The sequence below is a fragment of the Watersipora subatra genome, chromosome 8 (genome assembly GCF_963576615.1).
Source record: "Watersipora subatra chromosome 8, tzWatSuba1.1, whole genome shotgun sequence".
In the NCBI taxonomy this organism is placed as follows: Eukaryota; Metazoa; Bryozoa; class Gymnolaemata; order Cheilostomatida; family Watersiporidae; genus Watersipora; species Watersipora subatra.
Window position 1 is genome coordinate 52,778,520 of NC_088715.1, and position 22,537 is coordinate 52,801,056.

General features: G+C 34.5%; 1 protein-coding gene across 1 annotated transcript; it reads right to left on the reverse strand.

Moving 5' to 3' along the window:
• Window positions 1-6,860: 6,860 nt before the first annotated feature.
• Window positions 6,861-20,459, reverse strand: LOC137401606 (uncharacterized). Its single transcript, XM_068088038.1, has 4 exons — window positions 20,053-20,459; window positions 12,908-13,109; window positions 8,997-9,297; window positions 6,861-7,193 (listed from the first exon to the last, which is right to left on the reverse strand). Exons 1-3 carry the CDS (start codon window positions 20,392-20,394, stop codon window positions 9,026-9,028), a joined length of 816 nt encoding a protein of 271 aa, XP_067944139.1. The 5' UTR covers window positions 20,395-20,459; the 3' UTR covers window positions 6,861-7,193; window positions 8,997-9,025.
• Between the last annotated feature and the right edge of the window lie 2,078 nt (window positions 20,460-22,537).

Consider the following 22,537-nt stretch of genomic DNA (forward strand, 5'->3'; position numbering starts at 1 on the left):
TATCCTTGGCTGAAAAAAACGCAGAGCTGTTTGTAAAGTGATTAAACTTGTAAACACTTGCTGCGTTCAAATTTGACCCTAAAATATAATGCGCCAAGCGTGTAAAACCAGGTTGCAATGCTAAATGCACTCAGCGTGTGAAAATCGTCTTCGTATAGAAAACTCAGTCAATGTTTAAAAACTGCAATTTTTAAACGCTAAGTGCGTACATATTTTGGTTTTATGATTAATGCACAGTGTGAATAGAAATTGCCTTGAAAAATGACCATCAGCAGTGCGTTAATTTTTAGTTGCACATCGCATAAAACGATGAATAGAAGTGTGTTTTTATTGAATGAATAGCGCATGGACATTGCATAATTTTCGAGTGTGTAGTTTTTCAGGTGCATTGAAAAATGACCATCTGAGGTGATTGAATACTGCATAGATTTTTTTTACAGTGTACTTGCTTTCCGTTAAAGATCGCTATCAAAACCATTCTACATTACACGCAACCAACTTTCAAACTGTGTATAGTACACAGTAGCTTGCCATTTTACTTCTACTTTTGCATTTCAGAGTTATAATAAACATATTTCCTTATCGTTGTTGGTAAAATACATACAATACAGTAGGTTAGGCCTACAGCTTAAATTAATATTTTTTTATCGTTGTAAAACAGGTTTGAGATAGTAGTAGATTAGGTGTGATTTTGTGTGTGATTAGGTGTGATCTATTATTGTATTAAACCAAGCTTTTCAAGCTATTTCTAGAACATTTCTATTTCAAACAAGTCTCATTTACACTATACTCTGTCAATTCCTGCTGAGAACTACTTTTTCAACAACCAACAGTACCCTTTCTTTTTTCCATTATCACTTTGGTTGTGGGCTGTATGACAGTAGAATTTTTAGTATAATAATGACAATTATTTTATTAATTTGATACAAAATTTGACAAAGTTTTAAAAATTGATGTTATATACATCTAGAAAAGTAGTGTAGATATTATCATCAAAGTAAAGAAGCTGCGAGTATATCCCCCAACAAGTCAAATAGGAGTATAATTGTGTCAAGCCAAAAAAATAGTATGATAAGTCTCTCTATAGCCTATTGCTCTAAAGCAGACTGCAACTGGCCTATTCGCTGCATTGTATGTAAGTGCAGAAAAGAATCGAATTAGTTGGTAGAAAATATGCTAGTTGTTTTGAAATCTCTGAAACGTCTTTGCATACATTAAGGTTTTGAATATGGTGCTTGTCCAGTAGGGTATGGTGCTTGTCCAGTAGGGTATGGTGCTTGTCCAGTAGGGTAGTTGATGCTGTTTGAGGTAGTAACACTCGTGACTGTTGCTATTTAAAAAGTATTATCTTATGGTTAGCTGTCAGGCAAGATCTTAAAAAGCAAGTATAAGAAAGTTTAGCTAATCCAACAAAGTTGTGTAAAACAAAAAATTGTGTAATCAGATAAACTTATTCTACACTCACCAGGTGTTGTAACAACGGTAGCATTTGCAATAAGGCGACGACGTCGGCGCCGGACACAGCAACCAACCACAATGCAAATAGCACAAAAGATTATCGACCCAACAATGTAGCCAACAATATTTCCAATTGGGACGTAGTAGGTATAGCTTGAGTAATCTGCAAACAGAAGCAAATACAAATTTAAATGCAGAAAAAAGTCAACGCAAAAAATTTTATAGTTGCTGCATTGTTTGTAAGCACAGTAGTTGTCAGACCACATTTGACCTGATTTAGCGTATGAGAGTTTTAAGGTAAGTATTTAATGTTACCTTATGAAAAGATTCTTATGTGATCGTTTCACCTACCATTAAATCAATGTAATAGTGTTCTATCCAGTACTTCATATAACTCTATGTGAGAATTGTCGGATTTGTACTAGAAAAGATCTCGATGTACATATAAGTATTGCCACCCCAGTATTTCATAAATTTATCGATAAGGTTGTTCTTTCTGTATTTGGTGAAATTCAACAAATTAGCTGTCACACTAGTGTTTGAAACAGCAAATCTTAAAACTGATTTTACAGCTATGGTATTAATTTTGTTTTCAATTGCTTAAACTCTTGAGTTAAAATTTTGTTGTAGTTTATGCATGTTCCTTTTAAAAATCAGAAAGTTTGACTAGAAACCAGTTTGACTCAAAAATTTTCATTAGGTGACATTGGCATGCTGATGCCATTAAAAACTTTAAACTCAACTAAGAATCTAAGCTAAACATGCTAGAGAGACTCGGCTTAAAGTGAAGAGTAATCTTGCCAATATTTTGCATGTACGTATGGTTTTGTATCTACTTTATCTCAGTCTGTGTGGTGACAGCCAACACCTTATCACTCAGATAAGTAGGTAAAGGTGAAGCAGATAAAGCATTACTACAGTGGCTATGTCAACATTGCATCATCTTATAAAGATGGCATTTATAATTAGACTGAGATGGAATTGGACCTGATGTCCATACTTTTAACTCATTGAAAAGCAAAAGGCTACACAGACTTAAGGTACGACCACATATAACAAATATTTCATTAATTCTGACCGAAATCACAAAATAAATGAAAAACAGAAATATTCAGCCGAAATTCACAAAATTGTCAGAGCTGTGCATGCACACAGAAATCGCCAACAAAATGCTTTTAATTGGATAAACAAATTATTAGCGAGCACGATTCTAGCAGCTTTTGCAATGTTTGTAGTTCAAGGCCATAACAAAAACAATAAAGGTGCCAGCGCAATTCGACATAGTACATATGATGCAACTGCCTGTGGATTCTTTATTGTTTGGACACCATGGCTACAAATCTTCCTTTTTTAATAATAACAATTTTTTAGCAGCAAAAGCTCTGTTGTAAAAAGAATTGCCATCTTTAGCCCAATCAAGTCAGTTGCATTGTTTTACTATGGCATGTCGTGTTAGTGTTTTTCTTGCGTGTCGCATTATGTGCTTTGGACTATATAAATTGCTAAAGCTAATAGAATCGTGCTCGCTAATAACTTGTTTATCCAATTGAAAAATTTTTGCCGACACTTTTGTGTTTTTCGTTCATTTCGTGATTTCGGTCAATATCAACAGAATAAACTGTTACGTGTGGCCGTACCTTTATATTGTAATTTTAAAAAATGCTTTTGCAACTTTTAGAAAAAATCTGACATTTTTAAAATATGAGACTGTTGATATATATTTATCGCTTGTCAAAAAATATCCAATTTTCACAAAAGAGCTACATAAACGGAACACTACTTAAATTGCCAAAATTGTTTTCAAAATAAAGTTTTGCTTTCTGAAGATTAAAGATTATATTAACTTTTGTCAATTTTGTTTAACTGCCTCCAATACTTTGACTTTGTAAATATTCCCTGTTTAGTTCAAACAAAGAAGTCATTTGAAACCATTCTAAATAACAAAAAAACTAACCAAAGGATAAAAACGGCTGTTTATTAAACTTACATTGAGCTGAGGTCTACAATTAATCGCTATAATATTATGATAATTTCTGAATACAGCATTAATCACAATAATGAAATGGAACTTTTACAAACCATAATTTGTGGCATAAATTGAAAAGTCATAGTTTGTAGAATGATATGGATTATAGAGTTTGATCGTGATATAGCCATCTGCCGTGTAGGTGTACAAGGTGCTTGAGCTTGATCCTGATGAGTATGTTGCCTACAAGAACATGAAAGCATGTGAATCAACTGACTACATATCTTGATTCGATAACAACAACAGACTTTAATGGTTGAGGAGCTCGATTTGCTCCGAAGAGGCTGCCCATCATTCTTGACCTTCTCTTCTCCTTCCCTTTTTCTATTTTTCCACCTCTTTTTTGCCGCTTCTCTCACCATATTTTCCAACTCACCTTGAGCCATACCTTGTATTCTAATTTTTCATATCACATACTAATCCTTTGATCAGGAACCAAGTAAATGTTGCTAAGTGTTTACAGGTAAACTAGACTTGCTTGCTTGAATAAAATGTTCTGAATTTGGCTATGGAATAAGTAGACCATTGTTACTAGTTATTAATTGTAATACGGTTTGTAGTGAAAAAGATTTACTATTAGAAAACATTACAGGAAACAAGTAAAGAATTTGCTTCTAGGATCTCGATATATATAACGAATTTATAAACGCTTTGTTACTTCTACTGCGTCTGCTATTACTTGTTATCTTACAGTCCAAATATCTTTAAGCCTTTTATATACAGCTACAGTTTGTTTGATCTACAACTTTTCATGATAAGTTGACTTTCTCTGCTTAAAATAGTTTTACTAGAATAAGCAAGCACCTACATGTCTTAGCTCTTATGGTTCAACCTCATTCGTCGAAGTTTTTTCACAAATATACATTACCTATTCAATAAAACCATGTCTATTGTCATTATAGGTCTATTTAATGATCATCGTAATGCTGTCACTTTGAGTACTCATATCTCAAAACCTATCGTAAAAATTTATTTAATTTTTTAACCTTAGTTTAGTTCGAAGGAGTGCATATCCTCATCTGATAAACATGACAAGCTTGTTGGTCACCTGTGATAGTTGCAAAATGCTGCAAAAAAAATTTGCGCTGTTTGGCAAGAAATATGGGTAACATGATCAGATTATGATTAAACGATTAGACCAAGCCAAAACGAAACTGTAAAGTAGCGAGCATTTATATTTGATACGGGCTTTTCAGTAGAACCTGACGTCTTTGTCATAAACTAGTGCTATGAAATGTTTTATATTGAGCCTTTTATTAGCTTATCGTTTTACCTGATAATATCACAAGTTAAAACAATAACCACAATGTTTGAGAACGTCATCGAAATAAAGAGATTTCAAGCTATGACGTTTTTGTGATGGCTGCGATTAAATGTTCGTTTTTTAGCTTTTAAGAGCTTGTAATCGCATTTCCACATATTTTGCACCTACAACACAGCAGAGTAAACCATAGTGAACTTTTTGATACTAAATAACTGTAATGTGAATTTTGTTGCAAGTAAACCTTTAAAGTAAAATGGTCAAAATTGATCATGCTTTCAGAGCATTTTAACCGCGATCAGATTTTGCCAATTTTAACCTGAGAACATCCTGGCAGTCACACTACCTAAAACAACAGACAAATCTCAAGTGATAAAAAAATATCTATACTTTCTGATAAGTTTTTTAAGCTTTGCATGAGAGGCCCTTTAACTTGCAACAAGCAATCTCTGCTTTTATTCTATATATAGTTTGTATATGTACATGTTTCTACTGATAAATACATGCACTTGCGACAGTGCTCGGATAACTTGAACGCTCTGATAACTCAAACACTCTTGCTCGGTCCTGTTAAGTTTGATTTATCCGAGTTTCACTGTATATTAAAATACTATATTGTATTAAATATATTACATAACTATTTTACAAAGCTGTTTAAATTCAAGATAAAAAGCTAAATTGATAGCCAACTTACAAGCAAATTGGAGCTAGTTGTTGTAGTGCCGCGGTAGACTTTTAGGGTGACTCCACTACCGTAACCAATGAAGCTATTCATAACTTTGAACTTGATTCCATACGCCCCCGATGCGCTTATCGTGGTCGTGCATCCACTGGCTAAAGGATAGTGTGCCGCACTCGACCATGCTTTAACATTTACACCCTGTGAGTAAGTCACAAGTTGCACGGTTGAAGAAAGACCGGAGCAATAGGTTGAATCATCCATGTAGGTATTCCGGTCGTAACCAAAACTGCAGCTCAGACATGTTACCAGTAGAAAAGCGAAGAGGGTGTTCATTTTTAAATTTGAACTGTTTTACAAACACTACTTGTAGAGTATGCCGCAGCCAAAAGAATAATATTTAGTTCCCTCGGGAGTGTTTATACAAAAGGGGTGTGTGTCGATGTCACATGACTTGACAGATAGCCTATCATGAAAATGTGTCTGTCGGAAGCTGTGTAAGGTGTGGATGCAGGTACCTTAAGTAGATAAACTCAGTCGCTTCTCAGATATACACAGCTTCAAAGCTGATAAGGTAGATTTGCTGGTATCTTGTTCTTCTCACCCACATAATCATTATCTAACCTTGACTTTAAAATTTGAAAAGAGCTTGGTCAACTTGACGAATCACACTGTGAAGAAAAATGCTAGACAGGCCTAGGACTGAGAGAAGCTGTTCTCATCAGTTAGCCCTGCCGAGGTCAGGAGGATGGCCTAGTTTGACCGAGCTGAAAGGCACTCAGGCCAGCCCTGTTAGTCTAAGACCATTGAAGACTGGGCCAGCGCATGACCTAGCCAGAGCCACGACCAGCCAACAACCCGCAGGTAGAAGACAACCATCGAGCCGGCATATGAGAGACGGAACTATTGGCATGCTGGCAACTGAATAATTCCACTTTCCATCTGGAAAGTAACTAAAAATGTCTCCCTAGATGAACTAGAATTTTACTATAAAATATTCACCATAATTACTCTGGGATATTTGGCCAAATATTCGTTAAATCTTTTGTCTTCTGATATACAGCACAAAATATGTAGTTTATTTAATAGAAGTAAGCCCAATCCTTTTATAAAACTGTCTCTGACACCTTACTCATAGACCTTCATCACACCAATGCGTGATAAAACTATGTATACAAAAAGGAAATTCTGAATTTTATTTGTCTTTGGAAAAGACAACTCCCCAGTTTGCAAATCTATTATTGAGATGCCAACTACAAAAGGTGCATGTGCAGTTAACTACCAGGTTCTTGGTTCCACCAATCACTTGTTTTTAAGGCTATCATTCTAATTCAGCATCTCTATCCAGAAGTCTGCCGTTACTGGCATAAGTCTGCGGTTACCTAGCTAATCTCACACAAGAATGAGTTAGTGTGGTGAAAAATAAAACATACTCGCTTATGTTAAAAATTATTATTGAATAATAATGTACAAATACATGTTTTACTCAGATCAATTAACAGAGATTACTTAAAAACAGTGTTAAATTACTTGAAACCTTCAGACAGAAGTTAACCATTCAAGTAAATGTCTCAGATCTTGTGAACAGCTGATATAGCATAAACGAAACATACAAGAACAAAGGTGTTGGCAAATATTCAAATTTATACAAGGCAGTAGACAATTATAGACAGTGAGCCACTGTGATTTGCCTTTTGTTAAACGGTGAGTCTCAGGTCCTCAATTGTGACAATGAAAGAAGAGGGCGTGTGTTCCTCAGAGCAATGGAACTGCAAGGAAAATAAAGGATAGAATTAGACATTAACCCGCCGCACTAAAATATATTTCTCAAGTAATCAACAAGTAGAATTGCAATGCAATAAAATTGTTCAGGTTATGTGAGCACACAACACCTGTTCTGTATAAAATCGTTAACTTTATTAAGATTCTTCGTAGGGCTTTTCTCTTTAAAATAGAAAATCTAGCAATATCTTTTTAAAATAAACTAATTATTTTATCATTGTTTTGTTGGCAGCTGATTTGCTGTCTGTCTTATTGCTATTAATTATAAACTAGTCAAAAAGGATTTATTTTAAGTTGCTCATAATTTTTTTTTGTTCTGAAGGGATTGAACCATCATTGTCAAATTATACTGCTCCCATTTTTAATATGTAGTCAGAGGTTTAAGCAGAAAATATCCCATTATGAGCTTTTTTACTCGCTGTTTATTCCTAACTTAATAGATGTTAAAATATTTCCTCTTTTACCGGAGTATCTCTTATTTATTAAAAAGTCAGCATTGTTTGTACTATCTGCTGTAGTTCTAACACTTTGATATCACAATGTTTTGATTTTTTGTTAGAGCCCTTAGAAAAGCTTTCAGCGACTGAATTTTATGATCTCAACACTTTGAAGTTTAACCTTGTATACACAAGCAAGTCTCCTGATTCTAGACCGTGTTAACACCTTTCAATCCACTGTGAAAGCTCTTAGGATAGCACAACTCCTTTTGAACTGAATAACATTTCAAGGCTCTAAGATGGTACAACTCAATAAAAAAACAGAAATCATGTATGGTGAATGGCTTTTTCCCAATCGTTCAAAGATGTAATGTTATAGGGCTATCAACAAGAACATAGAAAAGCTATCTAAAGAAACATAACGGTTCGTGTACGCCAAACCTTAGAGAGTGTATACTTTTATGATTAAGCAAAGAAATGGTCTTCGTGTAAAACTACTGTTTATGAGAAAAATAAACTTTCTAGTTTTGTCAATTTTTTACTTTTTATTACTAAGGATTTCCATCAGTGTGTCAATAAAAACTAAAGTGGCGGCAGTCAATTGTCGTTTCTCTGTCGTTTAGAAGCTACCTCGGTATTTTGGGAATATTTAAAAAACTAATAGCCTAATGAATTCAAAACCGTAGAGTAATACTGAAAATCTATCACCGCATGATCTACAAGCATAGATTCAGCATTGTATCATCCAGAATTGAGAGTTGCCCTCTCCTATTTGTATCAATTACTTCAGACAAAAGACTAAATTTGGAAGAATCTACATAAATCAGTAATTTCACAATGCTCAAAAGCATTGTGAAACTACATAACCGAGTTTACTAAGGAATAGGACCAGTAGAAAAACATTTAATCAAACAAACTCAGGCCTAGGCCTAAATATGTTTAAAAAAACAGAAAGTCATGTATTTTGCAATTTAGCAAGATTGAGAAGTCATAGCAAAAAAATGATATTTTTTTAAATATCTCCATAGCTAGTTTGTCTAAGTCGACTTTTAAGTTGACAAAAAGCAAGCTTAGCTAGCATGACTCGTTTAGTAAATTGGGCACTTTTAGTTTTTTATCAGCAATAACTTTTAAATTTTTAAATTTAAGCGAGTTTATCCAATTTTTTACTAGTTATCAAACTCTCGTAGCAAACTTTATTCAGATAAGGAACAGACTTAAGGTGTTTCATATTTGTGTTATCAGTGCGCCAAACTTGAAATAGCTTTGTCCCTAATTTCTTTCATATCCTTGACAATCTTTGGTTGTACCATTGTTTATAATAAAATACAGTTCAGGCCTAGTCTAACTTACTCAGAGTCGCTCTGTCAGAGATAGACTCTCTATCTCCTTCCCCGCCGTCCGCCAGTCTTCACAACAACTACTGGCTTCCTCACTGGAGCAATGACGGGTCTAGGGGCAACGACAAGAGGCCTAGGAGCAACCACAACTGCAGGAGATCGGTAGACTGGGTCATGGATGAGAGGTGCTGACTCTGGATAGTAGCGTCTCTTTCTGCATAGGCTTACGCAGCAGACAATTAACAGAAGCACCACTAGGATACACGCGAATACTATTCCGAAGATAGCCCATCCGCTCAAGCGAGAAGAAGTTTCTGCAAGTAGCAAATAAACATTGGCAGTTTCTGCAGGTAATAAATTAACAATGGCAATCGCTGCAGGTAATAAAAAATACATTGGCAGTCTCTACAGGTAGTAAAAAAACATTGACAGTTTCTGCAGTTAGTAAATAAACATTGGCAATCTCTGCAGGTGTAAAAAAATATTGGCAGTCTCTGCAGGTAATAAAGAAACATTGTCAGTCTCTACAGTTAGTAAAAAAACATTGGTAGTCTGCAGGCAGTAACTAAACATAGAAAAACTGTCACTTGCAGCCTTTGTGAGCAGGAAGTGAAAACTTTTTGTTTTACTTAAAGATTGAAGAAAATTTATCAAACTGTGAAACTTTACAATGAATAGTAAAAAATTACAAAGAAGCATGTGTTCAAATGTTATAAACACCCTAAAAATCAAAATAGGCTATGTCATGAGTGCCAACATAAAGTTTTGCAAAATGAAATAATTTCTTGCAAAATAACATACAACAAGGCTTGACCGGGAAACAAAGGCTTAAAAATTCAGACCTAAAGATTTGGTGTTTGCATGAAAGATAAGGTCAAGACTACAACAAAGTTTATAGGCTACACAGAATGATGAAATGGCTTCCAATGTATTTTCTGATAACATTCCAAAACTTTACACAATAATAATTTTTCCCAAAAGTGCTTCTGTCCTAACAGCTAAAAACGAGCATGCTTTGGTCTTGATTAGCTGTACGTTGCTAGTCAACATATTTGCGAGTTACTATAGGGAATCCCATGAAAAAATGGTTATTATATTGTAGAGATGAGTCTGTTAAGCTGTGAGCTGTTACGTTTTTACAAGTTGACTTGTCTTCGCTTACGAAAATTTTTATTACTAACTTTCTTGTAGCCAATAATGTTGCCTTCCATTTGATCGTTCTGAAAATTTCTACTTTGCAGAAATGTACAAAATATGTGCGGTTTGTTCCTAAAATCATATTTTGAACAGAACAAATTTTTTTAAGGAAGTGCCTAAAAATGAATTTACACAAATTTTTTTGTAGATTTAATCAGTAAGTATTCATTATTTTTTATCACTGGCGGTTATTTTTTATGTTTGAAGGGATTTGATTGCTCCTGCATATCTAAAATAAAATCGATGAAACTTGATTGCGATTCAAATGCTCAGAAGAAAAATACATGCAGAATGATGTCACTAGTTGCTATCATTGTGATAGTTGATATCAACTATTGTGTTCAATTTGAAGCATTACGTGTCTCTATTCTGTTGGTTTGTTTGCAATTATAAACATCATACTACGGGTTCAATTGATTTGGTCGTTTTAATCACGATCAATTTAATCTTGAAACGTCTCGGTGCCCAACATATGGGTTTTAGATTTGTCTTTGCTTAGTACTTTTTACCAAGCAGTTTCAGTATTAAAAGTGCTCAAATATTGATTCATTTAAATTTCTTTGGGTTTCTTGGCTGTTACAAACCACTTACTCTCATTAATTGTTTGATGTTTTGTGAGTTTTCTACCCTTCAAATAATGACCGATGAGAAGGCAACTCCTGTCAATGAAAGGGAAAATACTGGCTTTTCCTAAACATTAGGATCTAATGAGGAAAACATGGCAAATAAATAAAAACATTTTGATGAAAATCAAAGCTTTAAAGTGTCAAGGTCTTTATAAGCAGCGAATGAGAAGTGATCGATCAAATGGTGTAGCCATGCACTATAATCTGCACTTCTCGCAACTCAGTCGTTTACATTGATAAAAGTTTTTCTCAAAAAAGTTTGCTAATGATGTTTTTCATATTATTAGTTTTAGAGGCTATTTGATAGGAACAAGATCATCAGTGTCTACATTCAGACACATTTTAGGGAATTCCAACGGGTGACTATTTGTACAGAACATGTGCAAATCTACTATCTCAAAATTTCAAACTCTACAAATAATTTAGTTTTTTTCAAATCAATTTTACAGTTTTTTAATACAATGATATAATATAACTATTAAAGTAATAAAAAGTCTGTATTTTTTAGTGATAGAGCTGTGTAACATTAATAACTACTATTTCACCTTTACCGAGCCATAATTCGCAAAAAAGCAGCGGTCTTTGTAAATTGTCTTTGTCTCTCTAGAACCATTTAGTACTAAAAGATAATTACTTGAATATTTTGCTATGATATAGTTTTTTCCACAAAACATTTGCTTGTATACATTATGAAGAGCAAAGTTTTTTACTTTCAAAAAATCACCATGTGATACTAAAATGACTTTCAGCAACTAAACACTCGAATACATACAAAAGAATCTGTACTGAATTATTTGTAAATTGATTTTTTATTTTGCATAAATTATTAAATGTTTATCAAAGCCCAAAAAATAATCCATATTAAGAATCTGCATAGCAACAGATTATGGGAGGTTTCCCCGAGACATGTTATGAATGAAAAATGAGGTTTAAATCACAAAATATGTATATCAAGATAAAATGCTGCCTATAAGTCTGCCTATGTCTGCCAACAAAATTCATCACAAAAGCTTACCGTAGATATTTGCTGTGGCTATACATTAGAGCTACTGAATGATACACTGTGTTGACATATAGATTTACCAACGAGAATTGGATTCAGTCATATGAATCTCATAATGACCTTGCTAGACTGTCTCAACGCAAGCAAAAGATTGTCGCCCTTCATTTAGGTACAAACACAACAGATTAATTAACTCACCAGTCAAAACCGTTTTATGTGTTTTATGTGTTTTATGCAAAGCCTAATAAATCCCACCCATGGAGACATGGTGGTAGTATTTCTCATTAGGATGGACATCAATATGAATAGACTAAAATTCCTTAGGTTTATGTTTTTGAAGAATTGGATGATATTATAATGCACCTATAATTATGTTTGCAATAAGGTTTTTTCTGAAAACAAATATCAGGCAATGTTAAACAAAAGTTTGCAAAAACCGCATACAACAGAAATCAGAAGAGTAATAATATTTTGTTCAGATTATTTAAAGATATTGCTGATGCAGAGCCGAAGGAGGTAACACTAAAAACTGTTTAAGAAAAAACTTCTCTTCACTGAGACGTGTATATTATGTTTTCTTGACATTAGCAATCATCACCAAAATCATGCTTTTCGTTACATAACAAAAATAAATACACAGAAATTGAGAATTGTCCAAAAAGTGTAACAAGTGTTTTTAAAAGTTGGTAATTTAAAAGTATTGCAGAGAAGTCGGGCAATTGAATTGAAGGCTGGAGTAGCAAAAAGTTCATAAACTGAAACGGTGGCGGATAAAGTTTTCTGAATCAAAACCATTTTGGTACAATGCAATAATACTGCCACTGTATCTTTATGAAGAAATGATCTTCATATTTGATATATACTAACAAAGCATCAATGTTCTTTTTCATTACTAGAGAGAAACAGGTAAAAAACTATTCTATTCATTTTTTATGAAATTAAACAACATATTCTACAATATACCGGATCTATAATAATAAACCCAATTTAAAGGCTATCCATGCAGCTTTTTGCCATACACAAATGCTGTGATGAGCCATACTATGCAATGGAGTACGTAAATGAGTTACTAGTGATTCTATGACCACAAAGACTTACTTTGCTCCCACGACTCAATACTTTGCAAGTGCAAATCTACATCAGGATCTTCAGGTTCTGGAGCCTCCTGGTAGTTGGCGAGTTGAAGATGAAAGTCATATGCGGTGGAATTTGAGGGGTTAAAAAGCTGTATAGTGATGGATGAGTAGTTCTTGTAGATCCAGGTGTTGATAGTCAGAGAAGTCTCGCAGGAAAGAGTCCCCTGTAATATGCCTGCATATCTTACCATATGTCCAATCATTATGTTTCCATCAAACGGTTAATCCGCGAATTTGCGTTCTCCTCAAGATGAAAATGGCAAAAAACCCACAAGTCAAGCGAGTTTTGGTAAATTTTACCAAATGTTTCATGCTTGCCAACGATGGAATGATGCACAAAAAATGGCGAGCAAGCTAGTTCATTTTAAACATTGTTGACACTTCAGTTGTTCTTATGTCGGTTTCAGCAGTACCGAATGCGTCTCAATGACCTCAGGCATATAAATCCTTTTCTTTATTAACAAAGCCCCTGCGTTAATCCATAGCATGCAAAGATTATCGCAATAACTCAATTTGCACAATTTCAAATCTGCACTATCCACACAAAAGAAACAGTGACCTATGACCTATGGCCTATTTATAAAATGAAACTGTTGAAAATTATTATGCTTGAAATGTGCCACATAATGTTGAAGGTGGAAGGAACAACCAGTGTCAGCTGCTCTAAACACAGATAGAATCATAACTTGGTTTCTAGATTATATGAAACCATTTTATGGGTCTCTCTAATGCCATAGTGCATAAATTGGCTTGAGATCTCAGCATCCGCCTAATTTTCTGCATTTATTGAAAAATGGTTTGAGTGCACAGCTCTTTATCTAGCAGTATCTATTTTATACTGTTTATAAATTAATGTGATTTCTCTAACAAGCAAAGTTTTTTTGTTCTGTCAGTTTATGACTATTTTATATTTACTTTTAAACAAAAATTTGTTTAATACTATAATATAAGAACCTGAGCTAATGAAAGTCGCCAGTGAACACATTCTCATTAAATCATTGTAATAACCAAACATTTATTGTTTACTAAAGCCTGGTCCCCATATCGATTGCGAGACCCCGGCGGTATTCTTGGGCAGCAAAACGCTTGCGACGCTTGGCTCCGGCAGCTTCTGTTCACATAAAGCTGCATCGCTAATAATTGCATAAAAAATGTTCGCTCGCCATGCCGTTTCGATAATGGTAACCTTCACCTGTACAGTGCATTTCGGGAAGGTTTTGCTTCTGGCTCTTCACGAAATGTGAACAGCGCTACAGTTTTGCATTGACCGCCGGCAACTACCGGCGGTACTCGGCGAGTAGGTTCACGTTTTACCGCTGATAACCTACAGTAGCGTCACCAATCCTTGCGGCGTAAATGGAAACCAGGCTTAAAGTTTAAAATGTCAATGTGTTTTGTAACCAAAAAAATGCTAAAAAGTTATATAGATTTTAGTAGGTGGTACTCGTGACAAAATGTTAAAAAGTCTATAATGGAATGAGGTATGCCATAAACATTAGCTTACTCTTAGGTGTATCTATAAACTTAGAGTTGTCTCCTATATGCAGATTACGGGATATAAACTGACACAGTAGTCGCTAGATTGAAGATCCACCAACAAATCTAATAAAACATTTTTAGTATACTGCAAAGGCGTTTGTTGTAAAGCAAGTGTTCCGCTATCATAGAGTGAAAGTGCTAAAATCTGTATAAAATTCTCAATCTGAGCCCTTTGCTGAGCGTCACCATACATCTAACCTACAACTCAATTAGTTTTGCACTCAATGAAACCCAACACTACTGCATAGCTCCCTAAATCGTACTTCCTACAAGTAGCACCCTTAAATGCTGGCAGCTTTTGTTGAATTTCCAACACAACACCAGAATGCAGTTTTCTGTAACTAGTTTAAACATTTGAAGCAAATTCTGGGTTTTTGATCTCAAAAGCCTTTCTCAGCTTCCATGCAGGTGGACAGGTTTTGTTTAATTAAACGCCAAAACAAGGTATATAATATTTCGATGGCAAGGTGCATGTAAATTTAGTTTTACAATTGGAAATTTCTTATTTTCAGCATTGCAACTTTTAACGACGACTAGAAATAAGCGCAGCATTGGCTGAGAGTTGTTTCATTTGCTATCAGATAGCTCATGGCATGCATCACTATGTTTTCATGACAAGCATGATTCACAAATTTCAGTCAATGAGCAAGTTAACAGCATCATGGAAACGGGGATGAATCCGCAAGCTAAGCGAGCTTGGCGATTCGCAAAACTTTATTAAATCCATCATGCCTGCAGATCATGGAAACGGCACTTGCAGATGATGCGCATTAAAATACCGCACCATCTATTCTATTTTAAATCTTTTTAACACTTCCATCGTCCTTCCTTGATTGAGTTTCATGTGTTGCATCGCTAACTCGTGCGTCGCCAACTCGTGCGTCGCTAATTATTAACTTAAAGCGTACAACTCATCACCTTTTTTAACAAAGTGCCGGAGTCAATCCCCATCTGCAAATGTCCATAGAAAGACTTAATTCGCACAGTAATGCGACTTGCTCACAGATCCAAATCTGCATGATACTCGTCATGGAAGCATAGTGCATATATATTTTCAACGCAAATTGCTCCAACCCTTTCACTCTAACAATCGAAGAAAGCACTCATTGAAGGCAGTAATTGTTGTCCTTAATACGTGAGAAAGTGCATTCTTGAGTTTCAGTCAGATAGGTGTTACATAAGCCGTTTTTTTAGAAACCAGAGAGAGTTGTGTAACCGAATACTTTAAGCCACCTTGCAGAAGGTACAGAGTACATGTGAGTGAAGTTTGGATGGAATTGGTCAAAAATGTGAAACCGCATGACGTTTACGCACACTATGGCAAAATTAGAATAATTAATACAGATGTAGCATATTGTAGAATACGCGATTTAGTTTCATGAGAGAAACAGATAAAATTGATTTTTATCTGCTTCTCCCTAAAAATGAGGAAAACCATTGATGCTTGGTTAGCATGTCAACTGTGAAAATGATTTCTTCATTAAGATACAGTGGCAGTATTATTGCATTGCATTATACTGAAATGGTTTTGATTCAGACAATTTTATCCACCATTGTATGTTTCAGTTTATGAACTCCCTGCTACTACAACCTTTCATTCACTTCCCCGACTCCTCTGCAATACTTTTAGATTACCAACTTTTAAAAACGTTTGTTGAACGTTCTGGATAATTCTCAATTTCTGTCGTTTTTATTTTTGTCGTGTAACGAAAAGCATAAATTTTGTGATGATCGCTAATGCCAGGAAAACATTATACATACGTCCCAGTAAAGAAAAGTTTTCTTTTGAAACAATATATGGTTGCCTCGTGTGTCTGTGCATCAGCAATAAACTTAAATGATCTCAACAATATATTATTACCATGCTGATTTCTGTTGTCCACGGTTTTAAAAACTTTTGTTTAACATTGCCTAATACTTGTTTTGACAAAAAACCTTATCGCATATATAATTATAGGTACATTGTAATCCCATCCAATTCTTCAGGAGCATAAACCTAAGCAATTCATGCTTAGGTTCATAGTTCATTCATATTGATGTCCATCCTAACGCGAGATACTATATTTCTACTGCAATAGCTTACAAGTCATCAATGTTTATATTATCAAAACAGTTTTGTTTTTATCAAACTTATTCAAGTATTAAAGAACTAAATGAATCCAAATATTTTATTTGTATCCCACTGAAAATATGAAAGCAGAGTAATTTTTAATTTTTCCTATATAGTTTTGCTGTGTGGTGTGTTTATAGTTTTGCTTCTAGGGTTTTGCTGTACAGTGTGCTATGTTTGTTTACAGTGTATGTTTATACTTTGCATACTTTTTAAGTCTAAAATTTAACATTGCATTGCAGAAACGCCAGACCCTGAAAGGAAAATATATATTTAATACGGCAAGAATTTTAACACGACTATACAATGTTATTAAAACTTCAAAATCGACAAGATACTAGTGATTGGCTATAATTTATTTACTAGCAGTTCTTGGCCAAATGAATTAGCAGCTCAAAACATAATTTTTCTTTTTTGTTAGTAAGATCAGAAGAATTGGCGAAATTCTCTCTATGCCATAGCTTATTAGTAAATCATGAATCATATTGAGAAAAGAGCTAAGAAAAGCCTCAACAGCAGCATGTGCAGAAAATGTTGCTTAGCTGATCATATCAAAACATTTCTACAAAGCATGTGATTATTTAGGTATTGTTGGGGGATAGGCTAATGAGCAGCAGCATGAACCCTCGTCGTCATCAACACCAATACTAGTGAGAGGATTAACTAAATACTTTGCTTTTATTCATTCAAGCATGAATACAGGAGACTTGAAACGAAGTAGGTGAGGGAATGGGACACTGACGCTCCATAATTTATAAAAGTAGAAACTTAAACCATAACTGCCACGAACAACTTTTATCGTATTTACTAGGTAAATCAGACATGCTGATTCTGATTTTGTAATCAAAATAAAGATTAGGCCACTAACTTTCAGAGTAATAAAGGATTTTTTATAGCGTTTTAATATCGGTCTCGAAAACAACACGATCGGCATAACAAGCTCCGCCCATAAATACTTGACGTAACCTAGCTTTTTAGGAACAGAAGTTACGTAGAGATGTTTAGACCGATTTAGAATAATAGAGATAGGTGTTTTAAAATCTATTAATATCTGAATCCAGCTTTAAAAATAATATCAGTCTTTTCTGAAAGGTAGATAAGCTATTTAGCATTGCATATTTAAAAAGCGCGATAACAACGCTAGCTTGTGATAAAACCGCGCTTTTTGAGCTTATTTTTCTCGGCGTCCAGCCTATTTAAACGTCATGTAACAAGCTGCGAGCAATTTTAAATAGTTTATATCCCTTTCATAAAAAGCTGAAATTATTTTACAGGCTGGATTTAGATAATAATGGGTTTTAAGACACCCATCTCTATTATTTTAAATCGGACTAAACATTCCGAACTTCCGTTTCTGAAAAAGCTAGGTTTCGTCACATATTTATGGGCGGAGCTTGTAATGCCGATTGTGTTGTTTTCGAAACGGATATTGAAACGCTTTAAAAAAGCCTAAATGACTTTGAAGTTTAGTGGACTAATCTTTATTTTGAGTACAAAATCGGAATCAGCGTGTCTGATTTACTTAAAAAATTCAATAAAAGTTGTTCGTGACAGTAATGGTTTAACCCATATAAACAACCCGCTAGCAAGGAAGCAATCATGCGTGGCTAAGTTAAACTGTATCTGTTATTAATCATTGCAATACTGATGGTTGAAAACAACAAGGAAACCAATGGAACTACACCGATCAGCCTAAACGCAGCAAAGATTATGGTGCAAGTTTATCATATGGCTTACAACTAAAATGCTAATCTGTGCACTGAAAACAGAGAACTTTTGTTGCAATTCAAAAAATAGGATGACTAAAACTCTGTAACACTCAAATGGAAAGATGGTTTAGGTTTCTAGGGTTGGTGACTAAGGGGCAGCCTTTTGGTAACCAAACTAAAACTTTTGGTGCCAGAAGTTGCCAAAGCAATCAAAGAGCAAAATCTTTAATGAAACACTTTTTTGCAAGATTTATGTAGTCTGACAAGGTGAAAATGAAACCCGATTTTATTAGCAAAAGCAGTATTTACCTGTTTTCCTACATATTTTTGATTCAATTGTGATTCATAGCGTGGCATTAGAATAGGAAATAGTTATAATGATGGCAATTTCTCAATTTTGGTTTGGACTCCTATCTATTATTGGTTTATTGCTGCTATGGTTGTGATATATGTATTTTGTTAGTTTTGATTCAGATACTGTGGAGACACTTTCAAGGTATTAAGCAATTTATTAAAATTGTTTTGTTGTTATTTTTGATGTCTAGCAAAACTAAAAACAGCAAACAATCAAGCTGTACAACTTTTTCAACTTCAGCTTTTTTCATATTCAGTTTTATTCTACATTGACTTTTATTTGACTATATAGACCCAAAACGGTAGCAGTTTGGTATGAAAATGAACGCAGGCCAAAAAGCTGAGCGACAAAAGAAAAGTAAGCATTTGAAATGAACAGGCAAAGACAAAAGCAAATGAACAAAAAATTAAAAAAGTTGAAGTGCAAGGAAAGCTTATAAAAACCAGATATATATAGAACACAAATAGATTGCGCTATTATAGAGAGCACAAATAACAAGTACGGCACAAAAGATTATGTACAGAGAAGTTAGGCTAAAATAAGAGGAAGAGAGAAGTTGGAGGAAGTTATAAAGTGGTGAATAGTGAAGCTGTGCTGATTAAAATGGAGGGAAGATACAAACTAGACTAAGCATCAGTTATAAAACAGACCTACCTTCTGCAGCGGAGAGTATTCAGAGAGTCGGGTGGCGAGCAAGCAACATATTCTAATAGCTAGTAGGTTTAGCAACTAGTCTGATTATGAATAAAAGAAAACTATAAGGAAGTGAGAGTTAAGTGATTGAGTAACACAACACAAGTTAGTTGAACAACTAAAATCACAACATATGCAACTGTGGAATACTCATCAGTAATTGGAGCTCGGATTACAGACTGTGGGGCCAGTATGTGTAGACAGTTACATAATCGCTAGTGAGGGAAGTTGATTGACTGGTTAAACACTAAATGTAGGCCCAATATTTACTAGCAATCTTGACGTAAGGGATGCTGTTACAGGTTGAGCGCATGAGCGCTTATCATCAGCAAAAATTAGAACACACTTGTAACATTTTTATGAGAAACAGGTGATGTTAGTTTTCATAAATTCAGCAGAGGAGAGGATCGGAATTCTTGTGTAGTTATACGCTTTAGTCTCTTGGAAAAAAAGCTAGATATATCCTGTTAGTCAACAGTTGGCATTGAAAGTAAAATTGAAGAATGTAACATGCCTAATCATTGGCTGATTAGATCAATCAGATAAAATGACCAGGGACATTTTGGATAAGTGTCATAGGTGATAGCTACAACTTTCTATTAAATATACTGCATAAATGACCTTATTAAATGCAAACAGCCAATAATAACATTGAAGTTGGAAAGGTAAAGGTTGGAAGGAAAAGTTGGTAACACACTTACAATCACAGTGGCATTTGTATCACTTCCGCCGTAAACCCTCAACATGATAGAACAGTCATCGATGCTCCAGCTGGTGACTTGGAGTTTGAGCGTGTAACTGGAGTAGGCATTGAAAGTTACCAATGAGCCAGCAGAAGTTGTAACTCTCTTTACAGATTTCCACGCAGAAAGTTGAGCAACCTCGGAAACGCTCTGCAATGAAATGACTGTTCCTCCGACAGCTAGCTCCTCCATGTAGTAGATGCTTGTGGCAGCAGCCACACCTTTCGCTGCACCTTGTACCACGAGGGCATCGCTTCCATGAAAAAATAGCCAACTCAACAAAAATAAAATGCTCCTCATTGTCAGTTATGTGTCTACTAGCTGGTGTGTGTCACCTGGATGGTTAGCTAATCATTAGTGTCTGTTCATCTAGTAAGCAGTTTCATCACATGACTGAACAAAGTTAGCCTCTGATTCATATCCTATTAATGAGCTGCACAGGGGCATGACTTCCTTAGCCTAATCGGCTTCAAAATAATAATTCATCATACCTCAAGCTAATCAGTCATAAGGCTGAATAGAGGAAGGACTAAATACGGGTTGTTTTGTTGTTTTGGCAATCAATATGTGGTACTAACAAGGAGTGTTGGACCAGTAGTTCTTTGTGCTACTATATTATGTGTTCTTGTACTTATAAACTAAGCTTTGACAAGCAAAATAGCTTTTGAGAACTACAAAATCTTTGCCAACAACCTACACATTTGCTCCAGCTATGGCCCAAGCTTTTCCAAACAAATAGTCTCAAGAATTTTGCTTGCATAACTGCAATGATATGGCAATGCATTTGATCCATTTGGCAGTTCAACTTTTGGAGTCCTTTCAAATGTATCATGCTGATTTCTTCCTATGGGCCTTTCAATATATGGCAGTTAATTTCTCACTCTTCTGTGATTGGCTCAATAATAGCTAATGAATATCTGTTCAATCTGAGACTCAAACTGGATGAACTAAAACATGAATATGTTTAATGACTCAATTGTGTTAATTTGTACAATTTGAAGTAATACCTTTCTAAGCAATATATTAAATATTATCACAAAGTGTAAAATTCAAATGATCATTAAAAAAAATCAATGAATAGAATTTACAATCGCCATGTTTCCATGATGCGAAGTGCTTCAGAGTTGCGCCCTCTCCGAATCATGGAAACATCGCAGTGCTGCACACCATGGAAACATAGTGAATGTGTTATCTGCTTCTCATGAGCCTTTTAGCATGGTGACTAAAAGGTTGAGACCAGTTTGGGTATTTTAAAACTCTTTGAACTTTGCTTTTATTTTCCCACTCTGCATATCCGCTCACAAAAGCAAATATGTTCAAAGCTTACCTGAGTTTTGATTACCAAGCACAACTTAAATTCTAAAGCATCACTCTGCTCATGATACATTATGTAATCTAGTATGTTGAAGATAAAATATTGAAAAGGGCTCCTTAAGTGGTTCCGCAAGGCGTAATAAGCTTTAATAAAAACATGCAAAAACTAGCTTTCTGTTTTAACAATTCTTGCTGGGATTGATTAGAATTTCAGGACAGTCACAGCTCATATTCTGGCATGTTTTGGTTTTTAAACAATGCTAAATTCAGAAGTAGTTTTCATAATCAAAGACAATAAATGTAGCAAAAGTTCTGTCTTAAAGTCGGTGTGCTTTATTTGTTTCCACTGTTGCATTTTAGCAGCAACAGTAGTAGTTGTTACTATAAGTATGGCCAAGTATGTTGTAAGTTAACAAGTTCAACTTTCTACAAAAGAAAGGGCAGTAAAACTATAACTACTATGTTATAAATTTTAACATAATGAAGTTGCAACTGTGTGACTTCGTTAAAACAGTAATATCGATATGGTACTACTTTTGATTGGCTATAATTTGTTAACTGGTAATTCTTGCTCAATTAACTTAGAGCATTTTTGAAGCATAACTTAACTCTTTTAGGGTTTGTTCTTATTACTAAAATTAGAACTGGTGAAAAATTATTTCTGATAGCTCTTTTAAAAATGAAAAACTGTATTGAGAAAAAACCCATGAAAAAGGCACTAAGTACTAACAGTGTGTGCAGAAAAAAATTGCTTCTCTGATCATCTCAAAACATTTATGTGACTATCCCAGTCTTGTTAGGAGTATCGACCAATGAGAAGCACTATAAACAAGTTTTCTTAATGACTTCAATACTGAATGCTCTCTTGGACAGAAATAAACAGTTTAACAACATAAATTAAAAATTTTAAGTCTAGCCAGAGCTAAAATAAAGATTTCAAATGATTTTTCATAGTACTATGCAAAATATGAAATATTACCAGGATATTGTTTTAGTATGCTTTAAGTTGTCTTCACTATAAATAGGCAACTCTTTATTTAAACCTTCATTTGAATGTGAGATTTATACACATAAAATAAAAAATGAAAACATACATTAAACAGGTTTTATGAGTAACCTCGATGAAAAG